The sequence below is a fragment of the Manis javanica genome, chromosome 1 (genome assembly GCF_040802235.1).
Source record: "Manis javanica isolate MJ-LG chromosome 1, MJ_LKY, whole genome shotgun sequence".
NCBI lineage: Eukaryota > Metazoa > Chordata > Mammalia > Pholidota > Manidae > Manis > Manis javanica.
Window position 1 is genome coordinate 95368290 of NC_133156.1, and position 20921 is coordinate 95389210.

The 20921-nt window shown below is 44.2% G+C and overlaps 1 protein-coding gene and 1 long non-coding RNA gene across 3 annotated transcripts; one reads left to right on the forward strand and one right to left on the reverse strand.

The window, feature by feature from the left end:
- Window positions 1-13184, forward strand: LOC108391769 (uncharacterized). Its single transcript, XR_001851843.3, has 3 exons — window positions 1-103; window positions 8198-8327; window positions 12550-13184. It is a non-coding gene; the product is annotated as an uncharacterized lncRNA (long non-coding RNA).
- Window positions 11536-20902, reverse strand: TMEM171 (transmembrane protein 171). 2 transcript variants are annotated; one of them, XM_037026177.2, is made up of 4 exons: window positions 20749-20902; window positions 17924-18631; window positions 13972-14113; window positions 11536-11820 (listed from the first exon to the last, which is right to left on the reverse strand). In XM_037026177.2, the coding sequence occupies exons 2-4, from the start codon at window positions 18561-18563 to the stop codon at window positions 11625-11627; spliced, it is 978 nt and encodes a 325-aa protein (XP_036882072.2). In that variant the 5' UTR covers window positions 18564-18631; window positions 20749-20902; the 3' UTR covers window positions 11536-11624. The 2 variants fall into 2 exon arrangements, with proteins under 2 accessions (XP_036882072.2, XP_017507015.2); XM_017651526.3 differs by having other exon boundaries at window positions 11536-11823.
- Window positions 20903-20921: the final 19 nt, after the last annotated feature.

A 20921-nucleotide genomic window follows, 5' to 3' on the forward strand; every position in this document is an offset into this window, starting at 1 on the left:
AGGGAAGTGCCTCAGCGCCCTGCTCCTGACACAACCTGTTTTGAGACCCTCTCTGCCCCAGGAAGCAGCCCAGGAAGCCAGGGGCCAGCAGAGCTGCAACCAGGTATTCATAATGCTCTTTGTTCCTGGAATTCTGTTCAAAAAACAGCACTTAGAAGAATTTAGAGAAAATTGTGACTCTAGCCATGTCTTCACAAATGTCCTTATCTAAGGAAAAATTTGTAGACTTTGGGCAAGCCATAACACCTCAACATTAATTTTTTGTCCCCCAGTTATTATTATTATGGAAAGTTGGTGGGAAATGTTGAAAAGTCAGGAAAGTTGAAAGTACAATGAGAATCTTTATATCCCTATCTTCTTCAACAATTATTAATATCTGCCACATTTGTTTAATCTCTTCATGTATATTTGTGTACATATTTTTGTTCTTATTGTACCCCTTGAAAGTAAGTTGCAGACATCATGACATATCAATCCTAATTACTTCAGCATGCATCTCCTAAGAATAAGGACATGCTTCTACCCAGCTACAATAATATTATCACAGCTAAGATTAGCAGTCATTCTATAATGTCATCTAAGAGTCAGGCCATATTCTAATTTTCCAATCATCCCTAAGAATCTTTTAGAGCTTGTTTTCACCAAATTAGGATCTGATTGAGATTCATACATTACATTTGGTCTTTAGTCTATTAAAAAAAATCTTATTGAAGTAAAATTAACATTCAATTTTAATACATACATTTTAAATGTACAGTTTTAGTTTTTAAATATATATATATCTATATCCTTCCAATTAAAATGTAGAAAATGTTCCTTCATACTACCTTTGCAACCAATCGCCCCTTCACCCGCTGCTGCAGGCAACCACTGATCCGATTTATATCACTACGGATAGCCTTGCCTAGTCAAGGACTTCATAAATCCAGTAATACAGTTTATTGCCCTTTGTGTTTGGCTTCTTTTACTTAGCAAAATATTTTTGAGATTCATGCATGTTATTGCATAAATGAGTAGTTTGCTCCTTTTTATTGCTGAGTTATGCTCCACTGTGTGAATATACCAGTTTGTTTATTCATTCACTCACTGATTAACAAATAGTTTCCAGTTTTAAGGCTATTATGATTAAAGCTACGATTATGACTTAAGCTATTATGAACTATAAATTATGAATTATGAACTGTATATTACAATTTAAGCTATTAGTATGAACATTCCTGCACAACTATTTTTGTGGACCTGTATTTTCACTTCTCTTGGGCAAAAATCTAGAAGTAGAATTTGCTAGATCATATAGTTAGTGTATGTTTAAGTTTCTAAGAAGCTGCCAAAATGTTAACAAAGTGTTTAAAACATTTTACACTCTTACCAGGAATATATGAGCATTCTAGTTTCTCTACATCCTCACCAATGCTCAATCTAATCAGTCATTTTTTTGCCATTTTACTGGGTATGTAGTAGTATCTCAGTGTGGCTTTAATTTGCATGTCCCTGATAACTAGAGATGTTGTACAACTTTTCATGTGTTTATTGAATATACATATATACATTCTTTTTGTGATGTATCTCTTCAAATATTTGCCCTTTTAAAAATTGAGTTGTCTTTTTGTTACTGAGTTATATATATATGTCCTTTACCACGTTTATGTATTACAAATATTTTCTTCTAGTCAATGATTTGACTTTTCACTTTTTTAATGGTATCTTTTGAAAAGCAATTTTTACTTTTGATGAAGTCACTTTATCAATATTCTCTTTTAAGATTGGTGCTTTTTTCTATCCTAAGAAATCTTTGCCTACCCCAAGGTTAGAAATATTTTCACCTATGTTTTATTCTAGAAGTTTTGTAGTTCTAGTTTTTATATTTATGTTTATAATCTATTTAGCATTAATTTTTATATATAGTGTGAGACAGGAGTTAAGAATTTTTCATACATATATTTAGTTGTTCTAGCACCGTTTATTGAAAAGCCTATTTTTCCCATTGAAACAACCTTTGTAAAAAAAAATCAATTGAATATATATATATATATATATGTACATGTATGTATGTATGTCTACCTCTGGACTCTATTCTAGTCCATTGTCTATCCTGTGCCATTATCACTATTTTGAATGTCTTGATTTACATCATTTTATAGTAGGTCTTGTAGTCAGTGTGTAAGTCTTCCAAATTCATTCTTATTTTCCAAATTATTTTGCATCTTCCTGTCCTTTATACTTTCACACAAAGTTTATAATAAACTCCCTATTTTCTGTTTTTTAAAATGGCTGTTGAGATTTTGATTAGGATTACATTAAATCTATAAATCTACTGGGGAAAACTGACATTTTAACAATATTGATTTTTCTAATCCATGATATTATAAACCTATCTGTTCATTTGGAGACTATTTCATTTCTTTCAACAGTGTTTTGTTTTCAATACACAGTTCATAAATATATATTTATATATAAATTCATTTAAAGCATTAATTTTTAAATGTTATAAACAGTATTTCCTTTTCTAATTGTTAATGCTGAAATGCAGATATACGGTTGGTTTCTGTATATAGACCTTGTGTCCATCATCCTTGCTTGATCTACCTTTTGGTTTTAGTATCCTTAATATTTTCTAGGATCACACCATGTTTTACTCCTTCCTTTTCAGTATGTCTGCTTTTTCCCCCTCACCTTTTTGCACTGGCTAGGACCACAGCAAAATGTTGAATAGAAATGGTGAAAGAAAACATCCTTCCTTGACTCTGATCCTAAGGGGAAATATTCAGTCTTTTACCAAAAAGTATGATGCTAGATAAAGGTTAATAGATGTAGAAGAAGCATTTTGCTAAATTCAAAATCCACTAATTAAAATCCATAAAAACTCTCAGTAAATTTGGAACCAAAGTCAAAAGCATCTTTGTTGTCTCTTTTAAGATTGCTGAGTTTTGTTTCCACAAGCAGTTAATTTATATGTGCATTAACTCAATTCTTTTGAGACTTGTTTTTAAGCTTTGTTGATGCAGATCTGTAGTAGCAGGGTAAGCCCTCATCTTGAGCTGTGGCCTTTCTGGTAGTCTATGCAAAGCCCTTGGTGTTCAGCGAGGCCTTTACACGCTGGTTGGTCAACATGCAAGCATCTACCAACTCTGTGAGCTCCAGGAGTTACTGTATTTACAGCTGCATGGTAGCCTTTCTTTCCCAGGTAGTTGTTTTTTACTTAACTGGTAGTGACTTCTCTCTAAATGTGTACAACTTGTAGCCAAAGAGTCAAAGGGTGTCCCATAGCCTGCAACAACTCGTCTGCGTAATTTCTTCCTCTAAGATGTTCTACCCTGAAAATTCCAGCTGCCTTACCTCCCAGAACTCCAATATCTGTCTCATCAGCTCAGTAGGACCTCTGTATTCTGTTCGCATCCCCCTTCCAGGGTTGGGCTCCAAGAAGACCTCTAACAGAAAGCCTGGTGACAGTTAAGTCTCACCTCGTTTGTTTCCTTTCTCTCGGAGCATCCAGCCCTGTGCTGCCAATGATTTTGTCTGAAAACAATTATCTAATATATTTTATACAACGTTCTAATTGTGTATGGCAGAATGGCTAGCCAGTACTACTTACTCTGTCATTGATGGAAGCAGAAGAGTCACTGATCTCTTTTAACTTAGCACAGGGGTAAACAAAGTTTTTCTGACAGGGTGAGGTAGTAAATCTTTTAGGTTTGCAGGCCACACTGTTTCTGTTGTAATCATTCAACTATGTCATTGTAGCACAAATGGGGCAGGACCATTGAGCAAAAGCACAGAAAAGTCCAATGGTAGGAAAGCCAATGCCTCACTCTATTTTTATGAGCCAGGGGCAAAGGGCTTAATTTATCTGAAATAGTTGTGCAAATGAAGATTCACCAGTCCCTCAGACTCAATGAAATAGAATCTCTAGGCGAGGTCCAAAAATCTTCATTTTAACCAGCTCCACTGTAAAATAGGTCAAAGGAAAGCAGGTGTGATGAAAGTCAGTTCCTAAGTGGAGGAAACCATCTACCTGAGAGGAGGCTGCATTGTCCTCTAATTTGCCACAGGGCCTCCCAGTAAGGTAGACATCACTCACTGCCCAAGGGCCAGGCCCTTCTGTTTTAAAAGAAAAAGCATCATGTCCTCAGAGACTGTGGTAAGTGAAAAATATGTCCACAGATCTTTTGAGACAGCTCTCTTCAAAATGTAGAAGTTCATTCCTCTCCCCTTCAGTGTTTGCCAGACTTAGTGACTCGCTCCCAACAAATGGAATACAGTGGAGACTAGATCCTTAGAAACATTGCAGCTTCCCCCTGGCATTCCCTGAAATTTCTTGTTCTGGGGGAAGCTGGGTATCATGTTGGGAAGACACTTTAGCCACCCTATGGCTGTCCCATGGAAATCAACTCAGGCCTCCTATCAATAGCCAGCATCCACGTCCAGCCCTGTGGATGACCATCTTAGAAGCGGCTCACCAGCCCCTGGCCAGTCAAGCCAGAGGACCGTGGCCCTGGCTCTCATCTTGACCATAACCTCATGAGAGACCGTAAGCCAGAATAACTCAACCGAGCTGCTCCCAAATGCCTGACCCACAGACACATGTTGGATAATATTTACTGTTGTTTAAAGCTCTTTTATGGGGGGTAGTTTGTTATGTGGCATCAGGTACTACTACAGGAACTTCATAAATAGTTTTAGGACCACTGCTGCTGGGATGATGCTAGAGAACCCTATCTGCCACTCCATTTGAGGCAGCCAGTTTGAGAACAGCACCATGAAAGACTCTGCATGCTTCCCTTTTCAACACATGTATCTTCTCAATTGGCTGCTGACCTCACAGTGAAATTCCCAGGCAGAAACTTTTACCAGCCTCCAAAGAACCAGGAGTTGGGGCATCCACCCCCTAGTTGAACTATGTTTGGGGATGACGCCACTACCCCTTCCTTACCCACAGAGTGTTCTTTTGAGACTTCTGTCTGAATGTAAGGCAGCTGGGCAGCCCCACTTCTCACTGGGGAACAGCTCTCTTTTCTCAATGCAGGGCCAACAGTGCATGTGGGTATCAAAACTGCAGCCTTTGTTTCATTAACACCATGTTCTATAACACCAGATGACTGGCCGTGATTTTAAAAAATAACAAAACAATGCTTTGGTGCCAAAATACTCCAATCAACTCAATAGGGCCTATGAAGAAAAATTCAAAATTAAGGGATCACCAATGCTTGGTTTAGAGTGAGTTTGTGGGTGATGGAGCAAAGTACAATATTGTGATGTTTCCTTGTTGGTTTGATTTTGTAGTTGAGATCTCTCTGATAGGGACAAGTGAAAAGTGACTTGGCATCAAGAAAGATTTGAGTTTGTTTTCCTTAAATTGGACTACAGCCCAGTAAGTAATGGGCAAAGAATGTAAACAGATAATTCACAGAAAATAAGATTCAAAAGGCTGACATTTGAAAAGATTCTCAATTTCTCTCATAGTTAGAGAAATGTAAATTAAAAATGCCCTGAAATACAATCTCTTGCCCTTCCAATTGGCAAAAAGCTAAAAGTTGGATTTGGATAACATACTCTGTTGAAGCTGCAAGGAAATAGTTGCTAATAGGAGTGAAAAATGGCACATAGCTTATGGAGAGAAATTTGGCAATATCTAACAAAATTCCATATGCATTTACTTTTTAATTAGTGGTGTCACTCCTAGAAGTTTGCAGTAAAGATACACAAATCAAAACAACATAAGTACAGAGTTATTCAATGTGACATTCTTTATAATATTAAAAGATTAGAAAAAAGCTAAATGTCTACAATTATAAGAATGGTTGAACAACCTATGGTATATTTACCAAAGGGGTACTATGTAGCTACACAAAAAAATGAGAACTATCTCTACATATGGAGTGATTGCCAGGAGATATTATTAAGTGAAAAAAGCAAGGTACAGAGCAGCATATGTGTGTGTCACACACACACACACACAGATATATAGCCATATATATTAGTATATATTACATGTTATACTATATAATTTACAATATACTAATATATACTGCAACTATATATAACCATATTATACATTAGTGTATATGTATTGTAATATAAATATTAGTGGGTGGATGGAACAGGGTAGATGAGAAAAGGTTGGAACCAAGACTTCTCTACATATACCTTTTCATATAGTATGTTTTATATGTTTAAAAATAAAATTAAAAAACAAAATTAACCTTAATATTAAATATAAATGGAAATAAATGATGCTAATTGTGTATCACAGTAATATAAGAGGGAAGAAAAATAATTCTTTAAATGACTTTCAACATACTACTCTGTTTACATATGTTCTTAGTGTGATACATTTTAAGGATTTAAAAACCTTCAAAAAAATCTTTTACTTTACTCAATAGTTTTATTAGTAGCAATACTGAATTATAACTCAAAGAGAAGAAGAATTCCAAAGCCAGCAACCTACTATAAAAAGAGAAGACCCTCAGTGGTGCTGGACTGCAAACCTAGTTCCTTGCCTGAGCCGAAGGGCACCCCAGAAATGCGCCAGTGGGGATGCAGGGCAGTGACATGCCTATGGCCACATACAGCTGGGTGCCAAGGTCCCTTCCCAGTGCACAGCCATGAAGAGCACAGACCTGGCAAAGGGCAGCGGGCCCTGCCAGATTCTACCCCTGGGAACAGTAACGTGTTACTTTTCTTAGAGCGCGGGGAGGCAGCAGGGGAGCAGGTGGGCCGGGCGCTGTGCTGTGTGCCTTCATCAGCCCTCCAGGCCCCTGGGGGGAAACAGCCCAACCAAAAATGCTGAGAGCATCAGGCCAGGCTCCTGGAAACTCCACTGCCCAGCAGCACCAGGCAGGAAAAGAGTTTCAGAGCCTAGGGAAAGAAATCCTGGAGGCAACTTAGCGCCTGAGGGCCTGAAGGCCAGAGCCCCACAGCTGCCATCTGGCAGGGCCTGGGGGACTTGGACATGGGGAAGTGGTCACTCCCATATGGGATCTGGGGCACCAGGAGGACGCTGAGTTTAAGAACCACAGCCCCTGTGGGGCTGGCTTGGGTTCTCCCCAAGGCTCTCCATCATGCTCTCCCGATCCCATAGAAAACACAGGCTGCTTCCTTTGGGGAAACCCCACATAAATAAGACATTTGACCCATTCTTTGTGGGTAGGCGGGATTCCCTCACTAGCTTAAGGAAAGGTGGTTCACGGATGTTTAAGGAAGTGTCTTGTGCATGCTTTGGCACACAATAGCAGTGTGGCTCATCACCCCGACCACCCGCCCTGCCCAACTTCTGGCCCCTCAGGCTGGAGCAGCCTCTGGGAGAACACAGAGTAGTTAAATTGCTGCCCACATCCCTTCCTCATTGGGTCGCTGTCTGCGCCTCTGCCCCCCTTCAGAGAGGGAGGGAATGAACCCACAGTGTGCTCCCAACACTGGGCTCACTTAAACCTGAGGGCCAGGGCACCCCAACCTTCCCCCAACCCTCCCCCAACCCCAACTGAGATAGGCAGCATCTTCAAATGGTCACCTGCTTCACCCAGCTGGAATCTCCCCAACTCCCCCAAAGCATTCCTTATTAGGGAATGCTGCATCCAAGTTGTCCACTTCGTTCCTGTTGGGGTACACCAGTTGCCAGCATGCATGAGACTCCAAGAATCCTAGGTATGCAAGATCCCAGGAGGGCTCATGGCATGAAGCAGACCACTCATGTGTGGGTCCCCACAACAGTCAGAGGACATTGCACCACTCCGGCCCACCCACCACCCACCACCCCATGGTGTGCTTCCTGACTTCTCTCTTCTTTGGAGAAGATCAGGGTTTCCTGCATCCACAGTGGCAGTGGCAGAGTCCAGCCCACCACACTGACCTGAGAACTCTCAGCTGGGCCCAGCAGGGGCTGGGAGGCACCCACAGGAAGGATCCCAGGCCTGGGAAGCTCTCAGACTAGTCTCCGCTTGGACAATCTCTAGCATTTTCCATTTTAACCCAGCTAATATGCCCTCCCACTCTGCCTCAACTTGACAAGCGTCACTGATGCTCCAGCTGTAGAAATGCAGCAGTTTTGATCTCTTTCAACCCAAAGGGAACAAAGATAAAACCATGCTTTCTATAATAAATGAGTCCAAATTTAGGACTCCCCATACGAGAGAGGAAAAGGCAGGTGACACAACTCTGACTTTGTTTCCCCACTGTCCCGGGGCTCTCTCCTGAATCACAGAGAGAACTTCCTAAGAGGCTGGAACCGGGAGACTGTGGGAAGCCCCTGTCAGCTCTGGAGACTGTCGCCCCACATCCTTCCCCTCAAGGGCCCTGAGGGTCTGGAAGTCTGAAGGAGCTCATGATCTCAGGTAATCTAGGCCAACACATGTCTCTGCAGTTTTTATTTCTAATCCACAAGCAGGGATTCCCAGGCGATAAACATTACCCCCTGGAGATTTGGAATTCATTTTGGCCAGTCTGGAATGAGACTCAGGAAGTTATTTTCAACAATTTTTGTTCAAAAAATTTTCAGCAATCATTGTGTATCTTATCATCATAGTTCCTTACAGATTGCACAAGACTACCACCTCTCTCTGCCCAGCTACCTCTTGAAGCTACTCCCTGTCTCTGGATCCATCCCTTTCCTACGACCTGCCCTGGAATGTTGACCCCCTTCCAGGGAGACCCATCACCCATGTGGCTGCAAGCCTCTGCACCACAACCACTCAGGGGACCAACAGTCATGTCTCACAAGGATGCCACAGCGGCCTCCTCAGCCCCTCCTTCCCCTCTCCCCACCCCACGCCGCTCCAGACTCTCAGATGGAAATCAGATGAACACATACCTGCCTGACCTCTCAGCTCTCATTCTGTGAAAACCTGCCCCCCTTGACAGGTCCCATACTTCCTTGGCTCATAAATTGAAGAATTCCTAAGGGGACCTCACCTAATCAAAAACTGCTTTAGTTTCAGTAGAATTGGTTGACTGGATTAGTCCATTTAACTGATCCTAGGAGAGAGCAAAGAATTCGCAGGAAGGGGTTTCCATTGTGTAGAGGCAGCATGGCAGCACAGCCCACCTTGTGTGGGGAGTCCTGCCTGAATTCGCACATCTCGTCACTATTCTCTATGAGAGTGCATTACACCTTCCAACACTAGAGGAGGCAAATCTGGAAAAAGATTTCTTGGGCTACTGATGATAGTGTTTGGTGTTCAGAAATAAGTAACGTACATGAAAAGATGCTCAATATTATTAGTCATTAGGGAAATTCAAATGAAAGCCATCATGAGATGCCACTTCATACCAACTAGGATGGCTATAATAATAATATTTTTAAAAACAAGATAAAGTGTTGGTGAGGATGTAGAAGAATTGGAACTTTCATACACTACTAGTGGGAATGTAAAAATATGCAACCTCTCTGGAAAATAGTTTTCAGTTCCTCAAAAACTTAAACATGAATTAGCATATCATTTAGCAATTCCATGTGCAGGTGCATACCCAAAAGATTTGAAAACAAGTACATTCATTGTACATGAATGATCATACCTGCACTATTCATAGCTGCCAAAAGGCAGACATAACCCAAATGTCCATCAGTGGATGGATGCATAAACAAACTACATACAGATACAAAGGAATATTATTCAGCTCTAAAAAGGAATGAGGTAATTCTATGTATTATAATGTTGATGAATCTCACAAACTGCTAAATGGAAGAGGCAGACACCAAATGTCACATAGTATACGATCCCACTTACATGAAATACCCAGAAAAGGTAAGCCTATAGAGATAGAAGTAGATGGGTGGCGGCAAATTTTGGGGGAGGGAGGGAATGGTGAGTGGCTGCTTAATGAGTAGCAGGTTTAATTTGGGGATGATGAAAGTATTTTGGAATTAGAGAGAGGCAGTGCTGTACAACCTGTGAATGTACTCAGTGCCATGGAATTGTTCACCTTAAAATATTTCATGTTATATGAATTTCATCTCAATGAAACAAAATGTTAACACATATAAAGAAACAGAAAAGTCTACAAGGAGGGTTTTCAGAGGCTGTCATCCTTTGCCAGAGCCTTGATAGGCAAAGGATGCATCTAAATGATTCATTCCAGCTCTGCTGCCTGTGATTTCAGTCCTGCAGTCAACATCCTCACACCTTGGGACCCCTTTCAAGGCTGTGGCTTCTTCTGTCCCCACTTTGCTGAACACTGTAGAGAATGACGGAGGCAGAACACACTTCCCTAACCAGGTCAGACTGATGCCCAAGCACTTCTAACTGCTCATTTAGGTTTAGTAGCATATAAAAGTCAAATACCCAGTTACAAACACCAACTCTGAGCCATTAAAAAGGCTCTTGATTATATGAGAACTCATAAATGTGCAAAACTAATTCTGCCCACAAGTTTCTGCTTAATTATTTTAAACAAATAACAGCAGAAGGAAGAGGTGATAACCTACCTTTGGTTCTAATTTTAAAATGTGAATCATTAACCTACCAGGGGAAAAGAAACAGAATTTTAAGAGCAGTTCAATCCAATAAATGTCCAGTTTAGAAGTAGATTGGTGCTCCTGGTTCAGACTGCTCCCCTGATTTATAGCAGTGGCAACTTGCATGAAATCAGTCATTACTTCAGGTAAACTATTGGAGCATTAACGCCTTTAAGTCCTGTTTTTGGGCACTTATATGCTGGGTATTACTGATTTTTATGGTTTATGGCTTGTGTGTAAAAGGCATAAAAGTTCACATTTTTGCTATGTCAAATTTTGTTATCAAAGCGCTGTAACTACAGATTTTATATTTTAAAAGTCCAGCAAAACTGCTAATACTTAGTGATTATTTCTTAAGGTTTATATCTAGAATTAAATAAATACGTATTACTGTGCCCAACTCTACAAAAGCTTTTGCTCCGTAGCAGCCTTATGAGTAAGTCGGTGACCCAGAGAGTTTGGCACCAGTACATTCTAACAGAAAGGCACATCCTTCTGGACCTCTCCAGGGGAATCTTATTATCAAAGTACCGCAAGAAATTCCTTCTCCAAAGTATCACGTCACTCTAAGGAGGATTCAGGACATAGGGATGCCGGTAACGGTTCCAGTGCGAATTACCTACTTACATTCTTTCAAAATGAAAGTAAGAAAAGAAGAAGAGGAACGAAGAGGAGGAGAGGGAGAGGGAAAGGGAAGATGAGGAGGAAGAAATAATAAAGAAGTGAGGAGAGTGATCTGGTTTCTCTGCCCCAGAAGCAATTGACCTTGGGAACAGAATGGACCGGGCTAAACATTAACCACTGCTGGCCGGCCTTTGACAGCACAGGGTGAGGACAGGCACCTGGGTTTCAAAACCAGCTAGATGGGCTCAAAACCCAACCTTACCATTTAGAAGCAGTGCGACCTTAAGTAAGTTAAACGGCCTCTCTGAGCCTTCATTTCTTCATTCACCCGTCGGAATGATCTTACCCATCTCTTGGATTAGTAGGTCTGAATGTGAGACCTGGCTCAGGTGCGGTGCGAGCACTACCGCCATGCCTGGGAGGTTTGTTACCGATGCTGATGCTGAACCAGGGACATCAGAACGTAGCCGACACTATTGTATTTTTTTATTAAAAAAACAAATTAAATAAAATAGTGATCGATTCTATATAAAATGGAACGGGAGTCCACGGTTCATGGTGGGGAAGGCTCAGAGGATGGAGACAGGGGCATGGTTGCTACAGTTTCTTTTTCTTCATACATGGGAGGCAATTCGGATGAGAGACGTGGAGTGTGTGAGATTGATGAGGATGACACAGTCCCAGAAATTGTATATACAGGTTCATGATCTCTCTCAGACGCTGCACCCTGGCCCTCCAGAGTTGGGGTTCTGCTAGAAAGGAGGAGAGGGAACATGAATGGGAGGCTAGGAAACAGTACCATGCCTCAAGGACAAGGTTCTTGTCAAATATTCAGTTGTGTGCACTTAGGAACGTTTGCAAGGATCTAAGGGGGCAATGTCTTCTATATTCTATTTCTTATAGATATGTTTCAGTTTCTTACCCCTTACTTCCTTACAGATGATTGTAACTTGAGAGAGCCTCTCTCCTGCTGTCATTGGAAAGACACGGTCATTGAAAAAAATGGAGTACAAATAAAATGTGTAGATTGCCCTCCCAAAAGAACACATACACACAGTGCTACTCTTCTCTGCTATTTTGTCTTCTGAGACAGCTAACATACGGTGGACAAACTTGTGCAAATAGAAAATTAAGTCATTAAGCCAAAAACCTGAAGGGAGGCCGGAGAGCACACCGGTCAGTGGAGGGGCTTGAGCGACGGGCAGGCAGCCGTGCATCTCCCTTTCCACTCTGCTGCTTCCTGGTGTGTGCCCTTGGGCAGGCCTGTAAAAGGCTTCACCTCTCTAAGCCTCAGTTTCTTCATTTGTAAAATGGGAATGTTAACAGCGCCTTCCTCCTGAGTGGCTATGAGAATTACATGAAGTAATGCCATTTACTTTAGTTTAGGACCTGGGAAAGTTCATTTGAAAAGAATCCAAAAATTTACTAACAGAAATTCTATAAATGCCTAGAACCTAACCTTGCCTTCACCCACGCAGGACAATTCCAACACTCAGTTCTGGTCAGATCTGCAGCTCACCACCCAGTTTGAAGCACAGGAAGAACACATGCCTTAAAACATGGATGACCGGGTAAGGTGGCAGCCACCCCCATCCCCTCTCTGCCTGGCTTGTTGTCCTGCCTTTTGCTGCTTTCAAAACTGCACAAGTCTCAATGTCTGGAAAGTGGGTATTTCCTGAGTCCGGTTCATCCCTCCTGCTTTGCCCTGTGAACTTTTCCAGCAATCCTTCCTTCACTTCCAACACCCTTGTGTCCCATTCAGGAAGGCACCAGAACCTTTTCCAGCCCTGCTCCTCCTTGGCATGCACCAGAGCTCCCTCCTATCACAGCTTCCCATCCAGTGGATTCTCCTGGGGTCTTTGGCTCCTTGACCTCCTGGCCTTAGCAATCTCTTCGTGGTTCCCTCTCCAGCACCCACCTCTCTCCCGAGACCTAGCTTGGCCAGTCTACCTCAGAGGCCCACAGCTCCTCACCCCTCCACCGCAGGTCAGGCGAGCCGCTCACCATCTTCTCCCTGCCTACACTGAGCTCAGGACCCACCCCCTTAGTCAGGGGCATTCCACTGCCCTGCCTCTCACCCTGGACACATCTTGGTCTCTCTTCCTCCTCACCAGCACGCTCCAGTCCAGGGTCCCCCCCACCCCCGACCCCACTCCTCCCCTTCTACCACCAGTCCCAGGCCCCGGTTCCCAGAGGCCTGTCTGTGAGAGCTGGCCTCCTCCAGCCTCTCCCCACTGTGAGCTGCACTACCCACTGCTTGGATCCCCACCGCCCTGTCTCCAAAACCTTCAGCCACGTATGCCTGTCTCTGCCTAAAGGAAAGGCACTTAGACTTATGTTGGTCTGACCTCAAGTGTGCCTCCTAATTTGAGGTACATGAGGAATGTGGAGCCACGAATCTTGTATTTCTCTTCAATCAGAGAAGGCTCTGAGGCCCAGGGAACACAGCTTGGTCGGGTGAGGGTGCAGGCTGATGTTAACCATCACCCAAGTACTCCATTAGACACTGAACCCCTCTGTACCCTGCTGAAGGTCCCTAGGGATCCTGCCTCTCCCCACGATCTAACACAGCCCAAGCCTAACACAGCCGGGGGCCTCCCTGACTGATGGGTGGTTAAGCATTTTGAGGATCACCCCTGATAGGAGCACGCGAAGATGACTGGAAAACAGTTCATATTAACCTGCATATCCACTCTTCTAATATTTATGTATGCGCTGCCCAAAGTTACCTGAAAGGTACTATTAATACTAAGGCAATAATTCTGACATAATGCCAGCAAAAAAAAGATACTCTTACTCTTTCGTTACTCCTATACCATAGATAACTGGCCTGAGTTCAGGCACAGGCTGGGAAAGGTGAAACATGCCTACTGCTGAAGTTCACACAGAAAAAGTCTTACCCGTAGTTAAAAATACTATAGTATGAAGGAGGATTTTCATCTAGAAGCACACGGTTAGCCCCAGGACGTCGAGTTACTGCGGAAGCTGAAGACTCAGGAAAGTAAGGTGGTGGAGGGGGTGGGAATATTATCACAGCATCACCTAAGGAAAGAGAACATTTCACTGAAGGTAGATGAGTAATAAATGCAAGCTAATCAGGGAGAGCAAAATAAACTAATTATATATTTGGCCCATGACATAAAAGGTCAAAACACCTGTGCTATCTCCAGAATTGAAAAGTGGGCCCATCAAGTGCACAGAGACAGAGAGCAGAGGTTTGCAGGGCTGGAGGCAAGAGAACTGGCGTCAGTGTTTAATGGTGCAGGTTTCTGTTCGGGATGATACAAAACTCCTGGAAAGCGATAGTGGTGATGGCTACACTATATTGGGAATGTACTTAATGCCACTGTACATCTAGAAATGATTAAAATGGCATATTTTAATGTTATGGATATTTTACCACAGTTAAAAAAATAGTTGGTCTTTATTTCATAGCAAGTTTCAACTAAAGCATTTCTATAAAGCATTTGCTAATGATGTCCCTTACCTTCCTTGGGATGTCTCCTGGAAATTTTCTCATTTTCAACCTATAATTTTAATTCATCAAAACTTAGCTGTTAGATAAAGTGCTTTGTTCCCCAAAGGCAAGTTTCAGTCTCGGATAAATGGCAGTAAGCTAGGCTGCAGCCCACCATAGTTGCTGCCATAGCTGTGTTTACACTCTTACAGAATCTTTTATCTGCCAACATTTCACTCAAACTTTACAAAAGAAAGTCAAATGCAAATAAAAGCTTGTTAATTGCACTTCTGTTGCTACTACACTTCACTCCAGAACCTATCTCTAGAAACTAGGGACCAGATGCAAACTCTAACTTGTACTCTGATTCCAATACAAAATGCACCATGTGAGTTTCTCAAAATATTCTAGACATTGGCAGCACGACTATGTAGAGGTCTGAAGGTAGCCTCTGATAAGTTGGCAACACCAAATGACAGCTCAGGAAAATGGTGGAGAGAGGACTTGGCATCCTTGCAGGGAGGAGAGCGCTTTGCCTTTGCACTGGTGGTACAGTGAGCTTACCGAGTGGGTCCAGGATTCTTTAAAGCCGCCAGGCCTCCATGGTCCAGTGACCAATCTAGCACGGCCCTGAACAAGTTGTTTACCCCTTCTCGGCCTCAGCTGCCGTGTCTGGGAATTGCAGGCCATAACTGTACCTGCCATGGAGGACAGGTAGGGCTGGACTTGTGGACAGGGGTTAAAACAGGGCTGGCACAGAGCAAACCCTCTCAGCTGTGACACACTCACAAAGGGGCTTCCTTCGTGCTCCACCAGCATGGCACTTACTTGCCCAAAGAAACCTCCCAGCTGGCAGTCTGGCGAGTGGCCCCACTTTCCACCTTGTTGCCTCAATCACTGCCCTGAAGGTAACTTAGCTCATCAGAAAACCTGTTAACTCCGTCTCTCTTGCAGGAGGCAGTGATTCGGGATGAAAATTTGCTAAACTAACTTGATAAAGCATAATGGTTGTTCTGGGATTCTCACTGAACTGTTTAGAAGGTCTTAGTAGGTCAAAGGAAGTAAAGTTAAATGTTCACTTTAATTATACATGGTAGAACAAAGAATTTGTGAATAAGCCCTTAAGCAGGCCAATCACCTATCAAACACAAATGAGGAAATGCTCAGAGTTACCACTTACCTCTGAGGCTTGTCCGTTCCTGCGCCCAGCAGTTACCAGCCCCTCAAACCTTGTAACCTGCTCTCTCTGGAAAGAAGTCCCATCTCCCCCTGTGTTTCCCTTTCACTGCATCCTGCAGGACTGGAACCCCTCTGTGAGCTGAGGACATACACCCCTCAAGGGAGGGCTGTCTCAGACATCTGATGCTGTATCCAGGGTCAGCACTGAGAGGGCCCACAGGCAGGACACATCACGTGTTCTTGGTTAGCCTATTCCAGGGGCATCAGGGAATGGCTGAATTTGGGGTCCTAGCCAAGAACTGCTTATCACCCCTACTTCCCTCATCAGGCACAACTGACCATGGAGGGACAATGTCTAGAGTCTTGTCAATTAGCTAAAAGGCATGATTTCTAAGACTTTAAGCCCTATCCCATAATATCAAATGAGAGAAAAACAAGGAATGAGGGTGCCAGATTTCTACAGGTTTGATGGGAGTTACAGGGTTAAGTGAAAAGACATTAAACTATGGGGTGCCCACATGGGGACAGCACTGCCCAGGAGTCACCACACACCAGCCCCAGCAGCCCTGTCCCTCCCATTCCAGCCACCAGGCTGGAAGATTGTGATAGTAAACCTAAAGGGCACACCGGGAAGTGCTCCCCGCTATCGGAAGACTAGGAGCATCTGGTGACTGCACTTCCTAGTACACCACTGTGTTCCCTGAAAGGGCTGAGAGCATCTGTGACACAGGGTAAGTCCTCTAGCCACGTCACAACTCCCTGGAACACTCGGTAAAGCAGGAAACAAGCAGAAACAGAATCACAGCCATGCGCCTTGGGGAGGGTGCTGTGCAGTGGCTGCAGAATATGTGTGCCCAGTCGCCTGGGTTTGGATCCTGGCTCTGCCACTTGCCAGTCTAAGATCTTGGGCAAAGTATTTGCTATCCCTGTGCCTCAGTTTCTTCATCTCTAACATGGAGATTCTAGGAGTTTCAGCCTCACTGGGCTATGGCAGGGGTGAAAGAATTTCACACAACAGGCCCTTGAAGAGCATAAGCTAAAGCCCTCATGTGGGTATTTGGGCCAAGAAGAAACCCTATATACATGATAGCTATTATTAATGTATAACTAATATTGATGGTGTCACTACAAGTATATAAATGCACAAATAAGTAGGCTGGGAGCCTCAACCCTGGCTCAACACTATGACTGCCTATAAATTCATCTGCCTTCCTCTCTGAGGCAGGAGCCACACATGGGGTAAGGCCTGCAGCCCAGGAACCTGCATGGTGGCTCCCACTGGCTCCAGCACATGGCCCCACACTCACTCGCCACACTCCTCTGTTCCCTGCATGACTTCTGCTCTGCAGTCCTCTTTGCCTGGGCTTGTAGATGTCAAGGCTGTGGCTCCAGAGCTTTACCCTTTCAAAAGTAAGACACTGAAGAAAAAAAACAGTGATTTGCCAAAATGAACAGCATGGAGTTCTTCCTAGGTTGTGTGAAATGGAGGCCAAAGCTACGGAATTTGTTCTGCAGGGGCTGACTCTGGGAATTAGCAATCCACCCCTTCCGCAGAACTCAGAACCCCAAAGGAATTTCCAGGCATTTCACGGGCAAAGGAAAGGGCAGGTGCTGTCACATTTCATCTGTGTCTATGCCACTGCTTCCAGACTTTGGCCCCAGCTCTGAAGCCAAGGATGAAGTTACATAAAATGAAGAACAATGCAGAAAACAGTACAGAAGACCCCTCAAAACGTCAGACTCAAAATCCTATGATGTTCGTGCTGGAAGGAATCTTAAAATGCGGTGTTCATTTTATACGTACATGAATTAAGCCAGGAGAGGTTAAGGACTTAACAAGGACAGCCAGCCAGTGACAGCCAGGGATGAGAACCCACATAGCCAACAGCACAAAGTGCCATGGGTTTCAGGCCTTAAAGTGACAGAAGCGCCCAGGCTATCCTTGCAGTTCCTCCCCCTTTCCTCTTAATTTGCTTCAGTGAAGGTCACCAGTTAATGTCCCAGTGCTTTTGCTAAATAAGAAGGAATTGCTGTGGGGAGATGATGTGTACAAAGGTTCCTCTGGGGCTGACAGCAGCAGTCCTGGGTGTGTGCACACATAAGAGAGGCAGAGAGGCGAGAGGAAGAGGAGGAGGCCAGAGCTGAGGGCAGGCCAACGGGGCCTTGGTGCAATAGCCACCGTGGTGTGAGCCAGCACAGGGATGAGGGCCACCCACCTATAGAGACCTCGATGGGCTCCATATTCTCGGGCTGCCTCTCTTCACCTTCAGAAGCATCCTGGTCCACATTCGAGCTGTTTCTCTTCTTAACATGGGCAATCACGAAGAAACACAGTCCCACGAGAACAATCAAGGGTCCCATAATCTGCAGGGACAGAAATCCACAGATGTGGGGCTCCCCGTCCGCAGTGTCTGTCTCATTCAGCGCTTCCTGCACCCAGTCCGGGCCACATCCCGGGACCCAAATGCCCAGGATGCTGATGAGCATGCCGCTCGTCAGGAACAGAAACCCAAAGATCAGGCACTGGGCAAACTGGCGACTCTCGCCACAGATGAAGGCTTGGTCCGGGTCTGCCTGACTGCCTCGCAGGCGCCCCTCACGGAGCTGAATTTGTGCCCAGGAGCGGGCCAGGATCATGGCCCCAAGCCCGACCACGACACACGCAGGCCCAGCGGCCTTCGGCACCATGCTGCAGTCTGGGAGGGTTTCAAATTGGCAGGCCTGGAACCCAAAGATGGAGAGCAGGACCCCCACACACAACAGGATGGCACCAAAGACAAAAAGGAAGAAAATGAGCTTGCTGACGCTCCTGTCCTGCTGGATCCCATCTGGCTGAGCAGTGGCTGAAGGAGACATGGCCAGCAGAGGCCCTTCCCTGAGGCCGGGCAGGATGTGTTTCCTTCCCTCTGGAGGTTTCAACAGCTCTGAAAACATAACCAAACACCAGATTAAAGTGGGCACAGGTACTCCTGCCCTGCCCTGTTCCTTTGCTGGCCATTTCAGAAATCATGGTAGGATGAAATCACAGAGCCTAGGATGTGGTGAAATTGATACAGGGTAGAACAATGACTTGGTTTATGAGTCAAATGCATTGGCATTCAGAAACTCCTGAATATGTAATTTGATGAAGATATTCAAGACAAGGATATGCAGTTACCGTGCACCTAAGAGTATCTAAAAAAACAAAAGTAACTGGGTGTGGCTTTTCCTGTTATGAATCTTAAAAACTCACTGGCAAAAAACCCAATGATGATCTAGGGAAGAATCACAGGGATTATTTCTGACTTAAAGACATCCCGAATTTCATCACAGCTGCTCTGAGCATTTCCAATTTGGTAAATTTTCATTCAGTAACTAACTTCCCATTTCCTGTTTTAGACTGTGGCCACTTTCCATTCGGTGCTTTATTCTAAGGGTACATCTACAGGAGACCCGTGGTTAGTAGTTTCAGCTGAATGGGAATGTAGTTCAGGAAAACAGTGGGTTCTGTGGATTTTAAATCAATTCTGTCAAAATGTGACTCTTGAGTTCTCAAACAGGCACACACTGGAAATGCTCTGGCCTGAAATCTGGTGGCTGGGCCTGGCTATTTGAGCCTGGGATGACCTAGGGGAGGCTGGCGCATGAAGTCAGGGGGAGCTGTGCTTCTAGGAGTGCAGGTGGCCTCTCACTCACCCTCCTCCTTGGTGCCAACCCACTTCCACAGAAAGGTTTAAGCTCAGTTAAAAATAAGCAGCCGATAGAATCACCAGTTACCAAGCCCAAAACAGCAATAGAACTTGACTTTGAAAAGAGTGTAAGTGAAATCAAGTGGGAAATCACCTTCCACGTGATCACCCAAGCCCTGTACTTCAAGGGTATCATTTATTAAATGTACCCCAAGCAGTTGTTGAAAAGCAGTCTAGTTTACCACACTGATGTTATTATCCAGTTATCCTGTCTTAGCCTAATGAATGGGATATTTTACTAAGACCTTTCAAGTTGAAGCATTTGAAAAGACAACCCATATGAAGACCATTTGCACTTGTTCAAGGAAAGGAAATTTTTAAAATATTTTGTGCCTTTTGCATCCATGGTCACATGAAGGAGGTCAAGATTGAGGGTCCAAAGCCTTGCCATCTTGACAAACATAAATCATGTCCAAGTTGAGTCAGTTTAGGTAAAGAAAGCAAACAACTTTCTTATACTAGGAAGTACTTTTCCAGGAAAAGCATGATAGGATCAGAAGGAAGTTGGACAAAGAAGGAAATACAGGAAGGCAGTAAGCTTCCCTTTCAAACCTGGACAAGCTATATTTATGAAGATGCAATTAAGCTGAGCCAAACACTTAAAGTATTGCCCTAACTTAAAAAAATTATGAATCATGTCATTTCTTTTGCTGGTTCTGGAGCTAATGATGATTCTCTGCTACAAAGTCCTATCAGGAATTCATTGTATTCCTGCTACCTTCAACTTGGAAGTGAGTCCCAACAGTCTTAAGGCAAATTCCCAAATACTAGGGAAGTTAATTAGAAGCGTAAAACTGAGTATGTAGCTTCTTTTCCATGGCTTAGTGCACCAAGCACCTGGTATATGTTGATTCCCCCATCCAAAATAGCGTGTAGGTAGTCAGTCTCTGCCTCCTTCTCTCCCTCCTCTCCCTCTCATAGATGCACTCAGAAACGGACACAGAGATATCTACACTAATAGGTAATAAAACCTTTTTCAAATACCAACCTACAGTTAATTTCCCCAAAGCCAAATTCTCCTCCCTAACACTCTTCTAAAGGACATGTCCAAATCAGTAGCATTTCAAACCACGTCCAAAGCTCTGGTGGGTTTGGAGATGGAGGCAGAAAGAGGCAAAAATCTTTCCTAGGCAATAGCTTCGTGGGTTTTAAGGACCCAGAGCGCAACAAGAGCTCCGAGCGGCTCTGCTCGCCGGGTTAGCGCGGGGTCCTCGGGGCCGGCGCGGCTCCCCGCACCAAGCCTGGCAGGGGAACCGCAGGGTTCGAGTCGGCGGCCCGGAGTGCAGAGAAGCGCGGGGCCGGGAGCCGCTTACCTGAGGCCTCGTCGGCGTGCGCCCCGGGAGCCTGGCACGGGCCTCGGGCTCCGGCCGTGGGCGGCGGGCTGGGCGCCCGGTCCGCCTCCGCCGCCCGATCCCGCCCCGCACCCTCCCACCTGCGCAGCGGGGCGCGGCGGGCGGGCCGCCACTGTAGGTACTGGAGGCGGCGG

Excerpts from the sequence above, each read along its gene's own strand:
- TMEM171 (XM_017651526.3), bottom strand. The coding sequence starts at position 18,563 with ATGTCTCCTTCAGCCACTGCTCAGCCAGATGGGATCCAGCAGGACAGG. Across the intron at positions 14,114-17,923 it reads GCCCATCGAGGTCTCTATAG|GTGATGCTGTGATAATATTC; the intron begins GTGGGTGGCCCT and ends CTCTTTCCTTAG. Across the intron at positions 11,824-13,971 it reads TATAGTATTTTTAACTACGG|CAGAACCCCAACTCTGGAGG; the intron begins GTAAGACTTTTT and ends CCTCCTTTCTAG.